Raw genomic sequence first — 24469 nt, forward strand, 5'->3', positions numbered from 1 at the left:
CTGCGCTGTCGTGTGACCGCCGTGTCCCCGGTGTAATCCGCACATGTATTCCTTACAGACCCAGCCGTGCAGAAAACCCTCCATTGTGTCTGATGAGTGTATACGTAGAGACAGCGGCGATCTGCAGGAGCGCATTGTCTGACTGCAACATTGGCGCAAAATAAGCACATAAACTGAACCTTCACAGGACCAAGGGGGATTCAACATTTCATGGGCTCCAAACAAAGTTCTGGCCGGGGGGCCCTGCTGTACTGCGAGGCTTCACCCCCTTCCCACCGCTCATGTCCACCCTGTCACATTGCTAACCTCCGCACCCATCAGCCCGCTAAGCCCCATTCTCATTTCACTTCTACTACTGCTCTACAGCAGGGAAGGGCCCTGTGCAACTGGCTGCAGAGGCAGTATGTCCACCCCTGATCTCTACGGGGCCCGAAGCATCTGTTTGGTTTGTAGGGTGGTAAGGTCCTGAAAGAAGACATGGCGGCTGAGCGATCAAGTGGATAAAGTGAGTTAATTTTTTTTATTTTTTAAGTCATCAATCGACACATTATACTTGGCATTCTGTATTAGGAATGCTATTATTTAATAATATCTACAGAACGCCTTCAGTGAGGAAGTCCGGCTTCGGGTCTGGGTACCACATTCAGTTTATTATCACGTGCATGCAAAACGCATTGCATCCGCTCAATAAAAACTGAACAACGCAATCGCAGTCAAAACTGACTGAAATTGCGTGCGCACTCGTGCGGGTTTCCCGCAATGCACACGCGACACATCCGGATCTAATCCGGGACGCCCGTGTGAAAGAGGCCTAACAGGTCTGATTTTGCTGGGGCAATCAAAACCAAGAAAGAAGCAGGGTTTGTGGATGCCCTGCCCCAAAGTGGGTGCTTTGTGGGCATTCCAGAGAATTTGGGGGCACGTCCAGGTTGTCAAAAGGGGTGTGGCTTAAAGATCCGATTTTTACTTTCTAATTGTTGGGAAGTACGGCTTCTCAGTGTCCCCATTGACATTGAAAACACCCAAAAACTTCCATCTTTTTCCTTCGCTTTCTCAGAAGACTTGACTTAAAGGAGCACTCCAATCACAGTATATACCCTGTGTTATGACTAGGGCATGGGCTAAGGGGGTGGAGCATGACACAAGAATCTGTATGCATTGTATTATACCAGAAGCTTTCAGCAGATGTACTCAGTGCTGCTCTACATCGGGAGATCTGGCACAACTCGCTCCTCGGAATTACCTACAGCAGGTTGACCTTTGGAGCAGCCCATGTCTCCACTAATAGCCCAATAAATCACAGAGAAGAGGAACGATAATTATATGAAGCAGATTACAGACAAATGTGTCTTTAATTATTTTCTGCCACATAGAACAGTGGAAGTGGAAGCATTTGCCAACTCGTACAAATATGCAGTTTCTGCAGCGGAATCCCATGAAGAGTCTCCTCATCCCCCGTGTTGGGTCAAAGTACTGAAAGTAAAGTGCACAATTCATAGAAAATGAGGCAAAAGAAGGTGTGTATCGATCCCAGGAGATAAGACTGCATTTCTCTGATACTTCCCCTATAAATCACTGTAAATCATTACTAATCTCTATGGAAACTGGTAATTATTATGGGAAATGTCTACATAGATCCAACCCAAGAATATAACTACTATAATACTGCCCCTATGTACAGGAATATAACTACTATAATACTGCTCCTATGTACAAGAATATAACTACTATAATACTGCCCCCTATGTACAGGAATATAACTACTATAATACTGCTCCTATGTACAAGAATATAACTACTATAATACTGCCTCCTATGTACAAGACTATAACTACTATAATACTGCCTCCTATGTACAAGAATATAACTACTATAATACTGCTCCTATGTACAGGAATATAACTACTATAATACTGCCTCCTATGTACAGGAATATAACTACTATAATACTGCTCCTATGTACAAGAATATAACTACTATAATACTTCTCCTATGTACAGGAATATAACTACTATAATACTGCTCCTATGTACAAGAATATAACTACTATAATACTGCCTCCTATGTACAAGAATATAACTACTATAATACTGCCTCCTATGTACAAGAATATAACTACAATAATACTGCCTCCTATGTACAAGAATATAACTACTATAATACTGCTCCTATGTACAGGGATATAACTACTATAATACTGCCTCCTATGTACAAGAATATAACTACTATAATACTGCCTCCTATGTACAAGAATATAACTACTATAATACTGCCTCCTATGTACAAGAATATAACTACTATAATACTGCCTCCTATGTACAAGAATATAACTACAATAATACTGCCTCCTATGTACAAGAATATAACTACAATAATACTGCCTCCTATGTACAGGAATATAACTACTATAATACTGCCTCCTATGTACAAGAATATAACTACTATAATACTGCTCCTATGTACAGGAATATAACTACTATAATACTTCTCCTATGTACAGGAATATAACTACTATAATACTGCTCCTATGTACAAGAATATAACTACTATAATACTGCTCCTATGTACAACAATATAACTGCTATAATACTGCTCCTATGTACAAGAATATAACTACTATAATACTGCTCCTATGTATAAGAATATAACTACTATAATACTGCTCCTATGTATAAGAATATAACTACTATAATACTGCCTCCTATGTATAAGAATATAACTACTATAGCTGTATAATTAATGTCGTTATTACTCTGTAGTCTTGTGCAGTTTCTTGTCTTGTCTCTTGCGTTCTCTTCAGGAATCTTGTGATAATGTCTGACGCCTCTGGGCTCGTGTACGGTGATGATATGTGTCAGTCCTGTGATGGGCTTATTCTCCCCTCATCCCTGGTTTGGCGGCACAACATGTAGATTGCAGAGTTTTGTTATTTTCCTGTTTTGTGTCTGTTACTTGTGATTTGTAGTAACTTCTTGTGGGGATGAGACTATGAAGGTCGGACGTGGATTGGATTTTTATGGTCGTCCCTTTACTGCTGACAGAAGAGAACTTGGTCGTCAGCCGGGACCTTTATTCATGTTTTAAATATGTGTTTTAGGGTAACTCCACCCAAAATATATCATTCTTTATTTTATCCTTATGTTACCTGTGCAGATGTGTTTCATGTTAATCATGAGGTCCGCAATGACGTCACCGCCATTGCCCTGAAGACTGAAAGGGCCTGAAAGAATCCCCTCTCCCATGTGAGGAGACCGGTGATGTGTCCTAGTTAGGGGCCCAATAACAGACTTGGCCTTAGGGCCCCAGAGCTCTAATAACCACGGTTATTTTCATGAATAATGTGTAGGGTTGTCAGAGCCCTTCCCCCATCATTCAGTGGGAATAGTGTCCTAAACTGTAGGAGTCCATTTGTGATTCTTGCCCCCACCACCCATGTCAGCACAGAAAGTACCAAAGTGACCCTCATATTAATCAGGCTAATGATCGGAATTTGGAGTAACATGTATCCCCCGTCCCATACACCGCAGCCAAGTTTTATAAAAAGAAGAAAAATCATCTTGACCATTATACACTGCAGCACTTTAGTGACGAGTGCTCATCCTGAGCTTCCTACTTCATGAATAGAATGCCAGAATACAGTAATGACTGACATTTATTTAGAGGGGTTATTGGGACTTTTCCTAACAATGCAGGTATAAAAGCCACTTAGGATCTTTGGAAAGCTGGATGACAACCCCTGTGAGCTCTAAGGTAACCCAGAAATAGTGGAGCAGAAGACTCCCAGGTATAAGATGTCCGTGCAGATTCTCTCTGTACAGCCATTTATAATTTATATGCTGTTCTGTTCTACTTTTAGGAGTGGCTGGTATTGGAGGGTCAGTCTGGCCGGGCAGAGCTGCACTTGTCAGAGACGTTTCATGCTTGAAATGTCTCGCATTCCTCCAGCAAAACTGCCTGATAAGTGGAGGCTTCCAAGTGCAGAGCGCGGGCACTTCCCAGGGTGCCAGGGCAGCACAGGGCCATACTTGGCCATCCTCGGCCTCTTTCCCAAGAGCCATCATCTCCTGACATTGAACTAAAGATAGTTACATCATCTGGGTTACACAGTAACTTTTTCACCAATCTTAATACATTGTTTTCCGTTCGCCACAAGACAGAACTTGATACATTGTCTCAATTAGCTGGGAGCATGCTCCAACCCTCGACACTTTACTATAGTGCGCAGTAAGATGTAGGGACTGAATCTCAGCCTGGAGAGGATAGAATGTTGCAATGAGTCTCTGATTTGCTTCACTTGGGAACCAGCACTGTGGCCCCTGTGTGAGGACCTGACCCTGGGCACATGCAGTAGCGTGAGTATTTGATCATAGATTTTTATGTTGATTATTTCTGTAGTTTTAGACTTTATTGCAGTGAATACTTCCGTTTTTTCTCCATGGTCCCCTATGGAGGATGGAAAGTGGATCTGATCGATATAATGCTTGACTTGCAGCATTTACTATGCCTTGAGGGGACTGGGGTGAAGTAAGGTCACAAGGGTAACCCTCACTACGGGGTCTTGGGGTTAAATTGGTGGTATTGATGTACAGGAGCTGGTGGGTCTTAGGATGTGCACATAGGATGTTTTATATCATATAGGCACTGTATAGTACTATTACATAGGCACTGTATAGTACTATTACATAGGCACTGTATAGTACTATTACATAGGCACTGTATAGTACTATTACATAGGCACTGTATAGTACTATTACATAGGCACTGTATAGTACTATTACATAGGCACTGTATAGTACTATTACATAGGCACTGTATAGTACTCTTTTCTAGGTATTGTATAGTACTCTTTTCTAGGTATTGTATAGTACTATTACATAGGCACTGTATAGTACTATTACATAGGCACTGTATAGTACTAGTACATAGGCACTGTATAGTACTATTACATAGGCACTGTATAGTACTAGTACATAGGCACTGTATAGTACTATTACATAGGCACTGTATAGTACTATTACATAGGCACTGTATAGTACTCTTTTATAGGCACTGTATAGTACTAGTACATAGGCACTGTATAGTACTATTACATAGGCACTGTATAGTACTATTACATAGGCACTGTATAGTACTAGTACATAGGCACTGTATAGTACTAGTACATAGGCACTGTATAGTACTAGTACATAGGCACTGTATAGTACTATTACATAGGCACTGTATAGTACTAGTACATAGGCACTGTATAGTACTCTTACATAGGCACTGTATAGTACTAGTACATAGGCACTGTATAGTACTAGTACATAGGCACTGTATAGTACTATTACATAGGCACTGTATAGTACTATTACATAGGCACTGTATAGTACTATTACATAGGCACTGTATAGTACTCTTTTATAGGCACTGTATAGTACTAGTACATAGGCACTGTATAGTACTATTACATAGGCACTGTATAGTACTATTACATAGGCACTGTATAGTACTAGTACATAGGCACTGTATAGTACTAGTACATAGGCACTGTATAGTACTATTACATAGGCACTGTATAGTACTATTACATAGGCACTGTATAGTACTATTACATAGGCACTGTATAGTACTCTTTTCTAGGTATTGTATAGTACTCTTTTCTAGGTATTGTATAGTACTATTACATAGGCACTGTATAGTACTATTACATAGGCACTGTATAGTACTATTACATAGGCACTGTATAGTACTAGTACATAGGCACTGTATAGTACTATTACATAGGCACTGTATAGTACTAGTACATAGGCACTGTATAGTACTAGTACATAGGCACTGTATAGTACTAGTACATAGGCACTGTATAGTACTAGTACATAGGCACTGTATAGTACTAGTACATAGGCACTGTATAGTACTATTACATAGGCACTGTATAGTACTAGTACATAGGCACTGTATAATACTATTACATAGGCACTGTATAGTACTAGTACATAGGCACTGTATAGTACTATTACATAGGCACTGTATAGTACTAGTACATAGGCACTGTATAGTACTATTACATAGGCACTGTATGGTACTATTACATAGGCACTGTATAGTACTATTACATAGGCACTGTATAGTACTATTACATAGGCACTGTATAGTACTATTACATAGGCACTGTATAGTACTAGTACATAGGCACTGTATAGTACTAGTACATAGGCACTGTATAGTACTAGTACATAGGCACTGTATAGTACTATTACATAGGCACTGTATAGTACTATTACATAGGCACTGTATAGTACTAGTACATAGGCACTGTATAGTACTATTACATAGGCACTGTATAGTACTAGTACATAGGCACTGTATAGTACTATTACATAGGCACTGTATAGTACTAGTACATAGGCACTGTATAGTACTATTACATAGGCACTGTATAGTACTATTACATAGGCACTGTATAGTACTAGTACATAGGCACTGTATAGTACTAGTACATAGGCACTGTATAGTACTAGTACATAGGCACTGTATAGTACTAGTACATAGGCACTGTATAGTACTAGTACATAGGCACTGTATAGTACTAGTACATAGGCACTGTATAGTACTCTTTTATAGGTATTGTATAGTACACTAATTATAGGTATTGTATAGTACTCTTTTATAGGTATTGTATAATACACTAATTATAGGTATTGTATAGTACTCTTTTATAGGTATTGTATAGTACTATTACATAGGCACTGTATAGTACTATTATATAGGTATTGTATAGTACTATTACATAGGCACTGTATAGTACTATTACATAGGCACTGTATAGTACTATTACATAGGCACTGTATAGTACTAGTACATAGGCACTGTATAGTACTATTACATAGGCACTGTATAGTACTAGTACATAGGCACTGTATAGTACTATTACATAGGCACTGTATAGTACTATTACATAGGCACTGTATAGTACTATTACATAGGCACTGTATAGTACTATTACATAGGCACTGTATAGTACTATTACATAGGCACTGTATAGTACTAGTACATAGGCACTGTATAGTACTAGTACATAGGCACTGTATAGTACTAGTACATAGGCACTGTATAGTACTAGTACATAGGCACTGTATAGTACTATTACATAGGCACTGTATAGTACTATTACATAGGCACTGTATAGTACTAGTACATAGGCACTGTATAGTACTATTACATAGGCACTGTATAGTACTAGTACATAGGCACTGTATAGTACTATTACATAGGCACTGTATAGTACTAGTACATAGGCACTGTATAGTACTATTACATAGGCACTGTATAGTACTATTACATAGGCACTGTATAGTACTAGTACATAGGCACTGTATAGTACTAGTACATAGGCACTGTATAGTACTAGTACATAGGCACTGTATAGTACTAGTACATAGGCACTGTATAGTACTAGTACATAGGCACTGTATAGTACTCTTTTATAGGTATTGTATAGTACACTAATTATAGGTATTGTATAGTACTCTTTTATAGGTATTGTATAGTACTCTTTTATAGGTATTGTATAGTACTATTACATAGGCACTGTATAGTACTATTACATAGGCACTGTATAGTACTATTATATAGGTATTGTATAGAACTATTACATAGGCACTGTATAGTACTATTATATAGGCACTGTATAGTACTATTACATAGGCACTGTATAGTACTATTATATAGGTATTGTATAGAACTATTACATAGGCACTGTATAGTACTATTACATAGGCACTGTATAGTACTATTACATAGGCACTGTATAGTACTCTTTTATAGGTATTGTATAGTACTCTTTTATAGGTATTGTATAGTACTATTACATAGGCACTGTATAGTACTATTACATAGGCACTGTATAGTACTCTTTTATAGGTATTGTATAGTACTAGTACATAGGCACTGTATAGTACTCTTTTATAGGTATTGTATAGTACTATTACATAGGCACTGTATAGTACTAGTACATAGGCACTGTATAGTACTATTACATAGGCACTGTATAGTACTATTACATAGGCACTGTATGGTACTCTTTTATAGGTATTGTATAGTACTATTACATAGGCACTGTATAGTACTATTACATAGGCACTGTATAGTACTATTACATAGGCACTGTATAGTACTGTTACATAGGCACTGTATAGTACTAGTACATAGGCACTGTATAGTACTCTTTTATAGGTATTGTATAGTACTATTACATAGGCACTGTATAGTACTATTACATAGGCACTGTATGGTACTCTTTTATAGGTATTGTATAGTACTATTACATAGGCACTGTATAGTACTATTACATAGGCATTGTATAGCTCTATAACATGGGTATTTTATGGCACTGCTATATGTTCACTCTATGGCACTATTATATAGGTACTGTATAATACAGTACTATTATATATGGACTGTAGGACACTATTATATTTTAAACATCATATTACTATTTTGTGTTCACTCTGTGGCCCTATTATTCAGGCACTATGTAGTACTGTTATTTAGGCACTGTTCAGCACTATTATATGTGTACTGTATGCCATTATTATGTGGTCACTGTATGTCACTTTTACATGTGCACTATATTACCGTGTGAGTTAAAGATCATGGGTCAGGGGGGAACTAACTCTCCTTAGGGAGAGCGCACCTTAATCAGTGTGAGGAGACTTATATATATATATACATGCTCCTCTGGAATTCTGGGAGGGAAGGGATGCAAATGAGCTCTTAACAAGCTCCTCCTCTAATGCCACCAGATGTAAGGCGGCCGTCCTATAAGTCAGTGTTCAGCTCTTAAAATCAGGTGCTTTCTCCCTAAGGAGAGTTAGTTCCCCCCTTACCTGGACACAGGCCTCCTACCCAGTTAAGCCAGTTCTCTCTGCTCTGCACTGATGAGGGGCAATCACCCCGAAACAGCCGTCTGCAGATGAGGTGCTGGCTTATTTAATACCCAGGTCAAGTCTCAAGGCTTATTTTAAGAGCTGAACACTGACTTATAGGACGGCTGCCTTACATCTGGTGGCATCAGAGGCGGAGCTTGTTAAGAGCTCATTTGCATCCCTTCCCTCCCAGTTAAAGATCATGATACTGTTATCTGTACATACTATGACAATATTATATAGGCACTGCACTATTACATGGGTACAGTTTGTGAGACCGACCACAATCAGTGCTTAACTGGGAGAAGTAGCTGGAGGACAAGGGTCAACCTAAGTAGAGACCCTTTTAAAACCTGGTGATAGTTCGCAGTGAGCGGGTGTTTGTTTTATCTGTGATACATTTTATTCTTGGAGCCTTGTCTGTGATACATTGTATTTTGCTAACTTTTTCTGTGATACATTTTATTTTCATAGCTTGTCTGTGATACACTGTATTTTCCTACCATTGTCTGTGATGCATTGTATTTTCGTAGGTTTCTCTGTGATACATTGTATTCTCATAGCTTTGTTATATATTGTATTCTCATAGCTTTGTCTGTGATACATTGTATTTCCGTAGATTTCTCTGTGATACATTGTATTCTCGCAGCTTTTTCTGTGATACATTGTATTTTCCTAGATTTTCTGTGATAAATTGTATTCTCATAGCTTTGTCTGTGATACATTGTATTTTCCTATATTTCTCTGTGATACATTGTATTTTCGTAGGTTTCTCTGTGATACATTGTATTTTCCTAGATTTGTCTGTGATACATTGTATTCTCATAGCTTTGTCTGTGATACATTGTATTCTCATAGCTTTGTTATATATTGTATTCTCATAGCTTTGTCTGTGATACATTGTATTTCCGTAGATTTCTCTGTGATACATTGTATTCTCGCAGCTTTGTCTGTGATACATTGTATTTTCCTAGATTTTCTGTGATACATTGTATTCTCATAGCTTTGTCTGTGATACATTGTAATTTCTTAGCTTTGTCTGTGATACATTATATTCTCTTAGCATTAAGCCAATTACCCAGGAATTTATCTGAGCAGACAGATTCCCTGTAATCAAAATGTAAGAAATCCTGAGGCACAGTCTGAAAATAAGATTATTCTCCCGACCTGCACGATTCCTGTAGATTATAATGTAATAATGCTTCCTGCCAATTCTTAGCAGACAGATCAAGGATCCAGGGTCAGCGCGAGTGAAGTCTGAACTGTGTTCACCTTGTTTTGCCGATGGAACTGATGACGCATCTCCCTGACTCTTAGGACTTCTCCGTGCCTGTGCTGTGGACCGCAAATTGTGGTCCGCAATGCACGGGCAGCGGCCACGTGGCTGACGCATACGGATCGCAACCCCATTCACTTGAATGGGGTCCGCGATCCGTCCGTTCCGCAAAAAGATAGAATTTGCTCTATCTTATTGCGGTGCGGAGGTACGGAATGGAACCCACGGAAGCACTCCGTGGTGCTTCTGTTCTGCACCGCATCTCTGGATTTGTGAACCCATTGAAGTGAATGGGTCTGCATCTGTGATGCGGAATGAACACGGCCGGTGCTCCGTGTATTGCGGACCCGCTGTATGCAGGCCGCAATTCTGCAACGGAGGGGAAACGGCCGTGTGAATGAGCCCTTAAAGAACATTTTACCCTAAATTGAAAATATGACCCCAGTTGTCACTCCTGAGTCCCCTACGTGGTAACAGACCCTGAGTGATAACAAATAAAGGCAATTAGTACTGTGTCCATAGGGTCCAAACACCTCTGTCCACACACCCTGAGTGACTTATCCTTGACAGTTCTTAAATATACAACTGTTTTCCACTGTCCGACCTGGTGTCAGTCTTCACTGCAGCTCTGCTCTGTGAGCGAATCAGCAGCAGCACAAACCTCTCTGGTATTTTGCTACACTGTATCAGTCAGCAGTCCAGGCTCACAGAGCTGAACAGTTGTACCCACTTCTGAGGTCAGAGCATGCTCACTGTGTACAGGAACCAAGGGTGTTGTCATTTACCGACAGCAAGCAGAGATCTTGGAAATTATGAGAAGTTGAAACACAAAATCTATTAGAAAGTTGTAGAACTTTTCATTTGTGCTATAATTAAGATTAATTTCTATAAAACTGGAGAACCCCTTTAAATGTTGTGTAATGGATGAGCCATGCTACATCTGTGGTTACAGTCTATTGGGTCCATTGTACAGATCTTTAACCCATTAGTCATTCGAATGATTACAGAAAATGGGTGTTATATGTAAGCCTGGTAAGTGGTAATGAATCCATGTCTTGTATGTAATACAGAATCTGCTGGAGCGGATGATAAAGTCATATTTTCGGAGACGGTACAGACCTCGCCAGGTCTTATCCAGAGAGAGTCTGGAGAGTATCAGCCCTAAACGCACACATTCAGCACAATCCGACACCTTCCATGTCTCCCGGGCTCCTGGAAGTTGTCATGACATGATACCAGTGTGCCTGATGGATGATCTCAACATTTTCTTCATCTACCTCCTATGTATCAGCCGTTACAATGTATCATTCTTCAGCTTTTTTGTACGTGTCATTTCTGACAACCTCGGAATATCACAGAAGTTGTCATGTATGGAGGGCATGCATGCAATATCGAAAGCATATACTTCAACTATCGGGCCCTTGGAGGGAGAGGACCCAGAGGAGAGAAGAATTGGCCCAAGTGTCATGGAAATGGGGTGGATGTTGCACAAAACAGGAGCCTGGGAAAGCTGGATGACAGGATTTTAGGTAGAAATACTCAATAACTGGTAAACAGTGACCTATAGATGTATCTCAGTTGCTCGGTATGACCCCGTATCTGTATACTGCTGCAGGTATCACTGATATAATACAGTTCTATGAGGACACGACCTCTGCTGGGTCCGCCCGCCTGAGGCCACCGAGGTGGAAAACAAGTGTCCTCCTCCTGTGTCTGCACATCCCACAACATCAGGCAGCGCCGAGCATCTGGACCTTCTCTCTACCTTGAGGACACAATGTTCTCTGCAGGTTGTGAGCTTATTTATAAAGCCCTGGAATAACAGCGCGGGATATTACAAGAACGCTCGGCGTGTAGCCTCCGCCGCCGATCAGCCGGGGCTATACTTGTGTGCACAGGGCGGAGGAGACGCCTTCATGTATAGTGTGTGCTTAGTGGTGGACGTGTTACTAAGAGTGTCACAGGCAAATCACAGCCACATAGATAAGAGATATGAGATGATAGATATGAGATGATAGATATGAGATGATAGATATGAGATGATAGATATGAGATAGGTAGATATGAGATTAATAGATAGATAAGAGATATGAGATGATAGATATGAGATGATAGATATGAGATAGATAATAGATAGATATGAGATAGGTAGATATGAGATTAATAGATAGATAGATAATAGATATGAGATAGATAATAGATATGAGATAGATAATAGATAGATAAGAGATATGAGATGATAGATATGAGATGATAGATATGAGATGATAGATATGAGATGATAGATATGAGATGATAGATATGAGATGATAGATATGAGATGATAGATATGAGATGATAGATATGAGATGATAGATATGAGATAGATAGATATGAGATTAATAGATAGATAGATAATAGATATGAGATAGATAATAGATAGATAAGAGATATGAGATGATAGATATGAGATGATAGATATGAGATGATAGATATGAGATAGATGATAGATATGAGATGATAGATATGAGATGATAGATATGAGATGATAGATATGAGATGATAGATATGAGATGATAGATATGTGATAGATATGTGATAGATATGTGATAGATATGTGATAGATATGTGATAGATAAGAGATAGATAAGAGATATGAGATAGATAATCGATATGGGATGATAGATATGTGATAGATAATCGATATGTGATAGATAGAAATGAGATAGAAACATAGATAGATACGAAATAGGCCTCATGCACGCGGTCGTTGTTTTGGTCCGCATCCGAGCTGCAGTTTTGGCGGATTGGATGCGGACCCATTCACTTCAATAGGGCCGCAAAAGATGCGGACAAGAATAGGCCGTTATATTAAAGGCTGTCCATGCCGTTCCGCAAATTGCGGAACGCACACGGACGCCATCCATGTTTTGCGGATCCATCATTTGCAGACCACAAAACCCACCACGGTCGTGTGCATGCAGCCATAGATGGATTAGCAGCAGTTTTCTGTCAGGTCTGCAGACGTTTCTGAAGTTACATTAAAGGGAAGTTGTTGTCGGGAATAAATCTCCTGTTTTTGTCTGGGGAGCGGAGGGAGAGAACAGAAGTCCGCCGCGGTTGCCATGTTCTGTTTTCGCAAGGAAGGTCTGATTGCGGTTTGGATGCCTACTCGGGGAGGCGTTCTGCGGAGGTTCACTCTGTTTTATAATTTTCTTATTTTTGGTCTTTTTCAACTTTACCAGATGTTCTTGCAAAACCAGTGACCTCTCCCCACATCTGAGCGGCGGCTGTAACGGACACTAGAACAAAGCAGGTGCTAGAGGTGCTCTGTATACCGCCATGGAGGGATGCCACCCAGCTTTCCTGGACTCCTGACATCACCTCTCTATGTCCCTGCATAGGAGTCTGGGAAAGATGTGTGAAGCCCTCCTGTGGCCATATTGGTCATCCAGCTTTCCCAGAATGAGACGTAACAGAGAAATGTCTGAATGTCTGCATTTACTGGGAATTTCTTTTCCTGTCTCATCGTAGTAAGAAGTGTTCTTCTTCTTGTTTTCTTAAAAAGTCTCAAGGAGCCTGAGCTGTAAGTGTCTGAGCGCTGGTGGAGCAGACTTTGTTGTCCTTCCAGCAGTTAAGCTCCCGGTAGTGCGTCTGTCTAGCTTTGGCTGTTAGTATTCGGGAGGATGTAATAATCTGCAGTCAGACCAAATAACTTCTCTCCTTCCTGGGAAGTCTAATACTTTTTCTCTGTGGGGTAACCAAGATTTTTATCCTAATTTGGTTTCCTCCCTGTGTTTTCTGACTCAGCGACTTTACTGTGCACTTGTAGATCTGAGCTGGAGATGATAGTGAGGAAATCTTTTCTATCTTTCTATCTAATATCCATCTCATGCATATTCTAATCTATCTGTTTATCACTATCATGTATCTGTTTGTACATTGAACTCAAAAACAAATCTTTATCTCCTGAGCTCCCCCTAGTGGTGGCTGAGGGCAGTCAAATGTTACATTTCACATTTCTAGTTCTTTGCAGGGGATTTATCAGAAATATTATTAGGCAAGGAACTGGCTCTCCTTAAAGAGACCAGCTACATATGGAGACTTATTGCCGTTCTCCATGAGAAAAAATATGCAAAATGGTATCTACCAGGGAAAAAGAATCATCTCCAAAGTTGGACTTTGACTCATAGGGAGCCATTTCGAGAAGGTGGCGCTAGCGAGATAGTTCTCTTTCCTTGGGAGATACCTCTTTTCATAAAAGATTTATTAAAAAATATTCAGCACAGAATTTAAAACCTATGTCCAACTTACATCCCTTCACTGCATGCTTCTAACACGTGTGTGATCTTCTTCATTGCAGGTGTTGAGACCAGTCCAAGACATTTCCCACCCTATGTAGTGTCCTGTAGCCTCTGGCCACCTGAATTATGGGGGAGACTGATGACGACAAGCAGGGCCAAGCCGGACAGCTCTTTGAAAACTTTATCCAGGCCACAACGTGTAAAGGAACCCTGCAGGCCTTTAACATCCTTACCCGGCAGCTGGACCTAGACCCCAAAGACTATCGTCACTTCTACAGCAAGCTCAAGTCCAAGGTCACCAGCTGGAAAGCCAAAGCCTTATGGAGCAAACTGGATAAACGCTACAGCCAGAAGGAATACAAGAAAGGGAGGGTGTGCGTGGGGACAAAGGTAAGCGAAACGCGTGAGCCATGACACAACCATGCGGGCATAAGATGAGTCCACATAGCTGATGTGGAGGGAGAGAGGGGCTCAACATGGGTCCAGTTCCCCTTCCATTAGTGGTGTGAGCCCCTACAGGTCTTCTCCCCTTCTTAGGCACCCCAGCATTACTAGGCAATGAAGGGGGGATGACCTTTTCTCCTACAGTGGAGAGTGTTCAATAGCCCGTGGGCTCTCCTGTGTTATGATGAGAGTAGTGGTGGCAGGATGGGGTTTTTTGTTTAACACCATGTGGCCCACGGTGGGAGCCTCCACTGAACTTGTCCTCTAAATAGGCACCCCAACTTTATTGAAATGTGTGGACCCTGGACTTGTCCTCCTTGTAGGCACCCCACCATGATGTACACCCTCGGTGTGTGCTTCCCTGGAACTTTTCCTCTCCATAGTTTCTCCATAATGAGTTAGGCTACTTTCACACCAGCGTTTTTACTGCATCCGGCAGGGCTCAGCAAAAACACTTCCGTTACAATAATACAACCGCCTGCATCCGTTATGAACCGATCCGGCTGTATTATGTCTTCTATAGCCAAGACGGATCCATCAGGAACTCCATTGAAAGTCAATGGGGTCGGATTTTCTATTGTATCAGAGAAAACGTCTTGACGTAGATCGTCTTGATCCGCACCCCAGAACGGAAAGAAAACTGCAGCACGCTGTGGTTTGCTCTCCGGTATGAGAACGCAACCAAACGGAACAGAATACAGGTTGGAGCATTCCGTTCTGTACAGTTACATTTTGTCCCCCATTGACAATGAATGGGGACAAAATGGAAGCGATTTTTTTTCCGGTATTGAGACCCTATAACGGATATCAATACCGGAAGATAGAAACGCTAGTGTGAAAGTAGCCTAAGCAGGAAAGGGGGAGCTGACATTTCTCCTATAATGGAGGGGGTTCAACAATCATTGGGCTCTCCTATCCATGATGGGGGTTGTGGTGGCAGGTTTGCGGGGTTTGTTAACTTCAGGAAGCATTTGGCCCCTATTTTAAGGAGTTGGAAACCCCATTTATTAGCCTGGCTCCTATAAGAGCAGTGACTGGTAAGATTGTGTCAGTGTGTATCACAGAAGCAGGCTCGAGCGTCAGCTCTGAGGGCACTGCCAGCTAGAACTGAGGATCCCTTGATATTGGCCTCTTCGGCTTGTGGATTAAACACTTCGTAGCTGCTGGTTCTGGAGTCTTGGTCACTCAGTACATGACAGGTGGACACTTGTGTCCGTACGTGGGGTGAAGAGGATGTTATAATAGGATTGCAATCTTCCCTTTACTTCTTGTCGTGAATTAAGAGCGCGCCAGGCTGAACTGAAGTGAAAATGCACTGTTAAAGGGACCCAAACAACAGTGTTTTTTTGTGAAATCTCTGCTTGCTGTCAGTGAATGGAGACATTCTTGCTAACATCCAGAGGCTGAAAACCTGTCCTGACATAATACTTCTCACAGCAGGAGTGGTGTTACAGTTGGATCCAGTGTAGACAGTCCTCTGTGAGCTATCCTATGGTTGGCACTAAGGCTACTTTCACATTAGCTTTTTTTGCGGATCCGTCATGGATCTGCAAAAACGCTTCCGTTACCATAATACAACCGCATACATCCGTCATGAACGGATCCGGTGGTATTATGTCTTCTATAGCTATGATGGATCCGTCTTCAACGCCATTGAAAGTCAATGGGGGACGGATCTGTTTTTTATTGTGTCAGAGAAAACAGATCTGTCCCCATTGACTTACATTGTGTGCCAGGACGGATCCGTCTTGCTCCACACCACATGGCGGACAGAAAAACGCTGCAGGCAGCGTCCATAACGGAATGGAGACGGATCGGAGGCAAACTGATGCATTCTGAGCGGATCATTTTCCATTCAGAATGCATTAGGGCAAAACTGATCCGTTTTGGACCGCTGAGCCCTGAACGGATTTCAGAAATGGAAAGCCAAAACGCCAGTGTGAAAGTAGCCTTACTGTCTTCTGGCCTGAGAATTTGATACAATGGAGCAGGTTGTTTACAAAACAGACTGGATACAAACGTAGCATCCTCTGACTATAGATGAAAATATTCCCCAAAAGAAAGTGACGATATGGAAGGTTAGGAAGTGAAAAGCTTTACTTTATAAGAGAAGGGATTAGGCTTCATTTATATAAAAGTGGGAGAATATATAAAACTGCTCCCCCCCCCCCCTCCCCCCCATTGATTTGCTTGCTGCTGTAAGGTTCATATCCTTTTAACAATGCTCTTACGAGGAGGAAATTCATTGTCCAGTGACCGTCCACGCCAGACGGAGACGTCTATGGGTAGACTAGGGGTCAGCGACCTCCAACACTTCTATGGGAATTCCAAGAACAGGGAGCGAGTGTGCAGGCTGGGAGTTGTAGTTTCACAACAGCTCAGCTTAACCTGCTGTGGGGCTCAGTCACCGGGGAACCCTTTCTAGGGGTGTGATCATGAGGATATTTGGAACATACAGCCTTCCTTTAGCCGAGTCAAATATCCAGCTGGATGCCTAGCCCTGTGTCTGAATGCCCTGCTCATGGTAGATTGGTATGTTGGCTCCCCCTTGGCGCCCAGCACCTGGGGCACACGCTCCTGCATATCGTTCAGAGCTACATGTATCCCCTTTTGAAAGAATTTGCTGTTCTCCTCTAGAGCAGACCCAGTCATCACGTTATGGTCTTCGCTTCGCACGAGACGTCAGTAAATGAATATCCATATCCTGGACTGAGAAGATTCTAGGAATTTCTGTAACTTTCACAATATTTCCTCCTTGCCAATGTTAAACATGCATTTTTTGCCTGTGAGTCACCACCCGGACCTGCTTTCTGCATTACAGCATCTTGTGAGGAGCTGTCATTTACAAGAAGGTTGGGGGGGCACCCCTTTATTCAGGGGGAATCGGCCTGTACTCGTCACTTCTTTTCAAAACTCATGACTTCGTAGTCACTTTATCAGGTGGAGGGAAGAGTTTACTCTTTGTCTTCTCTGCAGAACATTCTTCAGCCTCAACGTAATCCCCGTAAGCTGAACTTCCTCTTACTCAGGATGAGTGGCTGTCAGATGATGGATGTAGAATAGATGGGAACACCGACCCCGGCACAGGGCTGCACCTGTGTGGGTTCCACTGTGTGTGCATTATTATCTTTTGTGCTTGTTGGTGAAAGGGTTAAAGTGAACCCATCAGCAGTTCTGTCCCTATGACACTGGCTGACGTGTTACATTTGTGCGCTCAGAAGTTGAAGACATCTGTGTTGGTCCCATGTTCATATGTGCCCGCCTTGCTGAGAAAGGTTTAAATATATGTAGATGAGCCTGTAGGAGCAATGGGGGCGTTACCATTACACCTAGAGGCTCCGCTCTCTCCGCACTCTGACATGGCCGGGCAGTGAAAATGTCATCACACCTGATCCTGTCAATCAGAGTGCAGTGATCAGAGCCTCTAGGTGTAATGGTGGCAAAGAAAGGCTGGACGGGCCGAAAGGCGTCCATTGTTACATTGTTACAAAGACGACATAAAGGATACATGAATGGAAGAATCAGCGCCGCTGGGATTTCTTTGCTACATTGTGGATTTCTTCCTTCTCGTGTGGGAGTCCTACGAGGTTGAAAGTGCTGACCGTTCCTAACCACATATTTCTAGGTGTAATGGTAACGCCCCCGTTGCTCCTAGAGGCTCATTTGCATATAGTAAAACATCATTTTTCTCAGCAATGCGGGCACATATGAACACGGGACCAACACGGATGTCTTCAGCTGCCAGGAGCACATGTAACAGGTCAGCCGGGGTCATAGGGACAAAACTGCTGACAGATGCCCTTTAAGGGTATCACTCCGCTTGTGCCCTTGTCCAAGCCCATTTTGCCACCATCGCTCTTCATGCCTCCAGCTGTAAGCCCTCTCCAGCTCTCACAGCCCCCCAAATATTTCAGGAATGCCTGTAGAGCGGGACCTCGCAATTCCCATATATTCGTATGTAAAACGGGGCGCGTGGGGTGACGGTCAGCGTCTGATGACTACGGCTTTTGTGTTTCTTGGAGACAGAACAAACTTCTGGAATTAATATTTCATGGGAGAAAGAAATGTTTCTGTGAAATCTCCTGGCAGATCTAAGAACGCCTTGAGCTGATTTCCTCAGATGTCGAGCAGGACACGAGCCACCGGTTCAGGCCCAGAAAAACTCGCCGCACCCCCGCTCCCATTGACATTCATGAAGCCGGAGCAGAACAATACAAATATTGTCGACTTCTCCGGCTCCTCAAAGGATCTGATTGATTGGATTGAAAATATTATCATGCGTCTCATTCAGTGTGAACAAAGAGGCTCCTGTCCCATAATCCCCAATGTCAGCGCAAAATAATCCCGTCTAATACATAGAATTATTACACGCGGAATACTGATATACCATATTGTATGTATCATAGGGGTCTTGTGTGGGGACGATGTATGGTGCTTACACTATGTACAAATAACCATCCCAAAGACTACTTTCGTGTAAGCGCTATATGGTACGGTTCCCAAATAACAGTGCCTTATGTGGTCTGTATAACAATGCCATACACTGCTACTACCGCCATATCCTGCAAAAATAATATACTGTACAGAAGCTATATAATAATATAACAAATCCGCCACCGCCATATATTGTGCAAATATTACCATACAGTGTGCCAATGACTGATCCATGTATAAGGTTGTCTAATGCCAGTGCCATACAATAATATAAGTGAAAGTACCCCCATATAGTGCTCATATACTAACAGCGTGACCAAATGACAGCACCTAATAACAGTGCCATATATTGTACAGATTCTATCTACAATGCCCAAGTGTTCCATGTATAATATCATCTAATAACAGTGCCATATAATGATAAAGGTAAATACCGCCATACAGTGCTCTTATACATTATACAGAGTGGCCAAATGATAACACCATACATTAAGTTAGCTAATAATCATGCCATACAATAGGATAAGTAAATACTACCGTATACAGTAATGCTCATACGCTAACATGTAGTGACAAAATGAAAGCTCCATAATAACAGTGCCATATAATAATATAGGTAAATACTACCACGCAGTGCTCATATACCAACATACAGCGCCCAAATATCTGCTCCTTGTATAAAGACATCTAATAACAGTGCTATGCAATAATATAAGTAAACACCGCTACACAGTGCTCAGATACTAACATACAGTGACCAAATAATAGCTCCATAATGTAATGACATCTAATACCAGTACCATACAATGTCTGAATAATACTGCTATATAATTAACGGTAGAATTCAAGGTGGCCACAAGCTGTAGATGCGAGGCCATCTTGGGCAACCTCTGCAGCAGGAGGAGCTCCGGTAGTAAGTCAGCTCTGCCTACAGAAGGTGCTGTCCTTTTTAGGACTCATCAGTGCAGACTCCAGTAAACCTAATGTGAAATCTGAATCCCAACTGGGTAACCTCATCCTATGGGGGATATGCCCTGCACTCTGGGGTTGTATCATCCCCTCCTCCACAAAGCTGTTTACAGGCAACCCTAAGAAGGTCCTTATAGACTGTACTGCTCTGGGCTCAGCAGTGCAGAGCAGAGGTTACTATTCCACAAGAGGAGCCTGACAGAATATAGTGCTGGAAATTATTAAAGGGCCAGTCCACCTAATGTGAAATCTCTACTGCACAATCTGAATCCCAACTGGGTAACCTCATCCTATGGGGGATATGCCCTGCACTCTGGGGTTGGCTCCTATAGACTGTTCTGCTCTGGGCTCAGCAGTGCAAAGCAGAGGTTACTATTCCACAAGAGGAGCCTGACAGAGTATAGTGCTGGAAGTTCTTAAAGGGCCAGTCCACCTAATGTGAAAATTTGCCCCATATTCTGCTCCAAGGCAGGCAGGGGCAGCAGTATTGGGAATGTATTGCTGCATCAGTGCCAGATTTGCCATTCAGGAGTCTGGGAAAGCGCGGTGACAATTCCTGAGAGCAGCGGTAACGGTGTCCATATTGAACAGCGTGACCTTGGACTATGGAATTGTTCTGCTAGCGGGATACAGGGAGAGGTCTTTCTTCTATTACTGGGCGCCATTTCTCAGCGAGGATGTAGGTCACCGAGCTCCTCCACATATAATCTAATTAAGACGTATTTTTTCTGCATGTGTTCGTTTCCTAGGTTTAATTATATTAAATAACTTCTTGTATATTTCTGGAATGAAGATTGATGTTTGGCCCTCAGTGCCGAGATGTCAGGAGACCACACAGAAAACCACCAGGCGGTGGAAGAGCAGAGCGGGAGCAACACTGGGTACTGGGGATTTAGACAGCTGACGGTCATTTGTTGTTCAATTATTCAGAAGCTTTAGATTTAATTCCTAGAGAATGTGAGCCAAGATCTCTGCTGCCTGTGACACCCGAGACAGAGCGACCGAGACGTCAGAGAGCAGAAACGCTAAAGAAACCGATGAGATCTCAGTACAACATGTCAGAAACGTATAAAGTAGTATCCCCACTTATCTAAAGGAAGCAGTATTATAGCAGTTATATTACTGTACATAGGAGCAGTATTATAGTAGTTATATTATTGTACATAGGAGGCAGTATTATAGTAGTTATATTCTTGTACATAGGAGGCAGTATTATAGTAGTTATATTCCTGTACATAGGAGCAGTATTATAGTAGTTATATTCTTGTACATAGGAGCAGTATTATAGTAGTTATATTCTTGTACATAGGAGCAGTATTATAGTAGTTATATTCTTGTACATAGGAGCAGTATTATAGTGGTTATATTATTGTACATAGGAGCAGTATTATAGTAGTTATATTCTTGTACATAGGAGCAGTATTATAGTAGTTATATTCTTGTACATAGGAGCAGTATTATAGTGGTTATATTATTGTACATAGGAGCAGTATTATAGTAGTTATATTCTTGTACATAGGGGCAGTATTATAGTAGTTATATTCTTGTACATAGGGGGCAGTATTATAATAGTTATATTCTTGTACATAGGAGCAGTATTATAGTAGTTATATTCTTGTACATAGGAGCAGTATTATAGTAGTTATATTCTTGTACATAGGAGCAGTATTATAGTAGTTATATTCTTGTACATAGGAGCAGTATTATAGTAGTTATATTCTTGTACATAGGAGCAGTATTATAGTAGTTATATTCCTGTACATAGGAGGCAGTATTATAGTAGTTATATTACTGTACATAGGAGCAGTATTATAGTAGTTATATTCTTGTACATAGGAGCAGTATTATAGTAGTTATATTCTTGTACATAGGAGCAGTATTATAGTAGTTATATTCTTGTACATAGAAGCAGTATTATAGTAGTTATATTCCTGTACATAGGAGCAGTATTATAGTAGTTATATTCCTGTACATAGGAGCAGTATTATAGTAGTTATATTCTTGTACATAGGAGCAGTATTATAGTAGTTATATTCTTGTACATAGGAGCAGTATTATAGTAGTTATATTCCTGTACATAGGAGCAGTATTATACTAGTTATATTCCTGTATATAGGAGCAGTATTATAGTAGTTATATTCTTGTACATAGGAGGCAGTATTATAGTAGTTATATTCTTGTACATAGGAGGCAGTATTATAGTAGTTATATTCTTGTACATAGGAGCAGTATTATAGTAGTTATATTCTTGTACATAGGAGCAGTATTATAGTAGTTATATTCCTGTACATAGGAGCAGTATTATAGCAGTTATATTCTTGTACATAGTAGGCAGTATTATAGTAGTTATATTCTTGTACATAGGAGCAGTATTATAGTAGTTATATTCCTGTACATAGGAGGCAGTATTATAGTAGTTATATTCTTGTACATAGGAGCAGTATTATAGTAGTTATATTCTTGTACATAGGAGCAGTATTATAGTAGTTATATTCTTGTACATAGGAGCAGTATTATAGTAGTTATATTCCTGTACATAGGAGGCAGTATTATAGTAGTTATATTACTGTACATAGGAGCAGTATTATAGTAGTTATATTCTTGTACATAGGAGCAGTATTATAGTAGTTATATTCTTGTACATAGGAGCAGTATTATAGTAGTTATATTCTTGTACATAGAAGCAGTATTATAGTAGTTATATTCCTGTACATAGGAGCAGTATTATAGTAGTTATATTCCTGTACATAGGAGCAGTATTATAGTAGTTATATTCTTGTACATAGGAGCAGTATTATAGTAGTTATATTCTTGTACATAGGAGCAGTATTATAGTAGTTATATTCCTGTACATAGGAGCAGTATTATACTAGTTATATTCCTGTACATAGGAGCAGTATTATACTAGTTATATTCCTGTACATAGGAGCAGTATTATAGTAGTTATATTCCTGTATATAGGAGCAGTATTATAGTAGTTATATCCCTGTATATAGGAGCAGTAATATAGTAGTTATAGTCTTGTACATAGGGGCAGTATTATAATAGTTATAGTCTTGTACATAGGAGCAGTATTATAATAGTTATAGTCTTGTACATAGGAGCAGTATTATAGTAGTTATATCCTTGTACATAGGAGGCAGTATTATAGTAGTTATATTCCTGTATATAGGAGCAGTATTATAGTAGTTATATTCTTATACATATGAGGCAGTATTATAGTAGTTATATTCCTGTATATAGGAGCAGTATTATAGTAGTTATATTCTTGTACATAGGAGGCAGTATTATAGTAGTTATATTCTTGTACATAGGAGGCAGTATTATAGTAGTTATATTCTTGTACATAGGAGGCAGTATTATAGTAGTTATATTCCTGTATATAGGAGCAGTATTATAGTAGTTATATTCTTGTACATAGGAACAGTATTATAGTAGTTATATTCCTGTATATAGGAGCAGTATTATAGTAGTTATATTCCTGTATATAGGAGCAGTATTATAGTAGTTATATTCCTGTATATAGGAGCAGTATTATAGTAGTTATATTCCTGTACATAGGAGCAGTATTATAGTATACACATCGTTCTCTGTGGGTCTGCACAGACTGAAGAGTCCTCTGGGGTCACTGCTGACAACTCGCGCATATCCTGCATCAGGAATATCCTTTTTCAGGATGATCCTTTATATAGAAACTGTCAGGTTGGTCTTAAAAAAGAATATACTGAGGCTCTGTACTGCGTGCTGAGATGGTCGCTGGGTGATACAGTTACAGAGTCTCCTGCCGGACGGACAGATGCGCTTTATGTGATCCGGAGCTTTCATCTTACATCCTATGGAGCTGATCCATCACTAGTATATAGCTTCATGGCATTATTACCTGCGCTGTATAAGAGGTCACGATGACCATCGTTCTCCACAGCTCCAATCATTATGGGCCTAAAGAGTGGTCAGGGTGTCCACACGTCATGGTCAAATAATCTTTTTCTGTGCTGTGATTTTTCAGAAATCGTGGCAAAACCGCAATTTAACCACAACATGTGAACACCATCTTGGAATGCTGATTGGTGCATCTATGTATTAGATTATATATGATACTTACGGTATACAATATGGAACTTTTTATTATACAGTAATAGTACTATAGGTTCCTA

General features: G+C 40.6%; 1 protein-coding gene across 12 annotated transcripts in view; it reads left to right on the forward strand.

The window, feature by feature from the left end:
• MICAL2 (microtubule associated monooxygenase, calponin and LIM domain containing 2) overlaps window positions 1–24469 on the forward strand; it is a 209631-nt gene that overhangs the window by 26438 nt on the left and 158724 nt on the right. For 11 of the 12 annotated variants that reach the window (XM_040410402.1, XM_040410404.1, XM_040410406.1 and 8 more), the window contains exon 2: window positions 14528–14858. In XM_040410402.1, coding sequence (XP_040266336.1) covers window positions 14595–14858 — 264 coding nt within the window. In that variant the 5' untranslated portion in view covers window positions 14528–14594. Of the gene's footprint in view, window positions 1–3965; window positions 4353–14527; window positions 14859–24469 lie in introns of those variants that run through there. The other variant, XM_040410403.1, reaches the window with a different exon arrangement.

Source organism: Bufo bufo, chromosome 10, assembly GCF_905171765.1.
Source record: "Bufo bufo chromosome 10, aBufBuf1.1, whole genome shotgun sequence".
Taxonomy (NCBI): domain Eukaryota; kingdom Metazoa; phylum Chordata; class Amphibia; order Anura; family Bufonidae; genus Bufo; species Bufo bufo.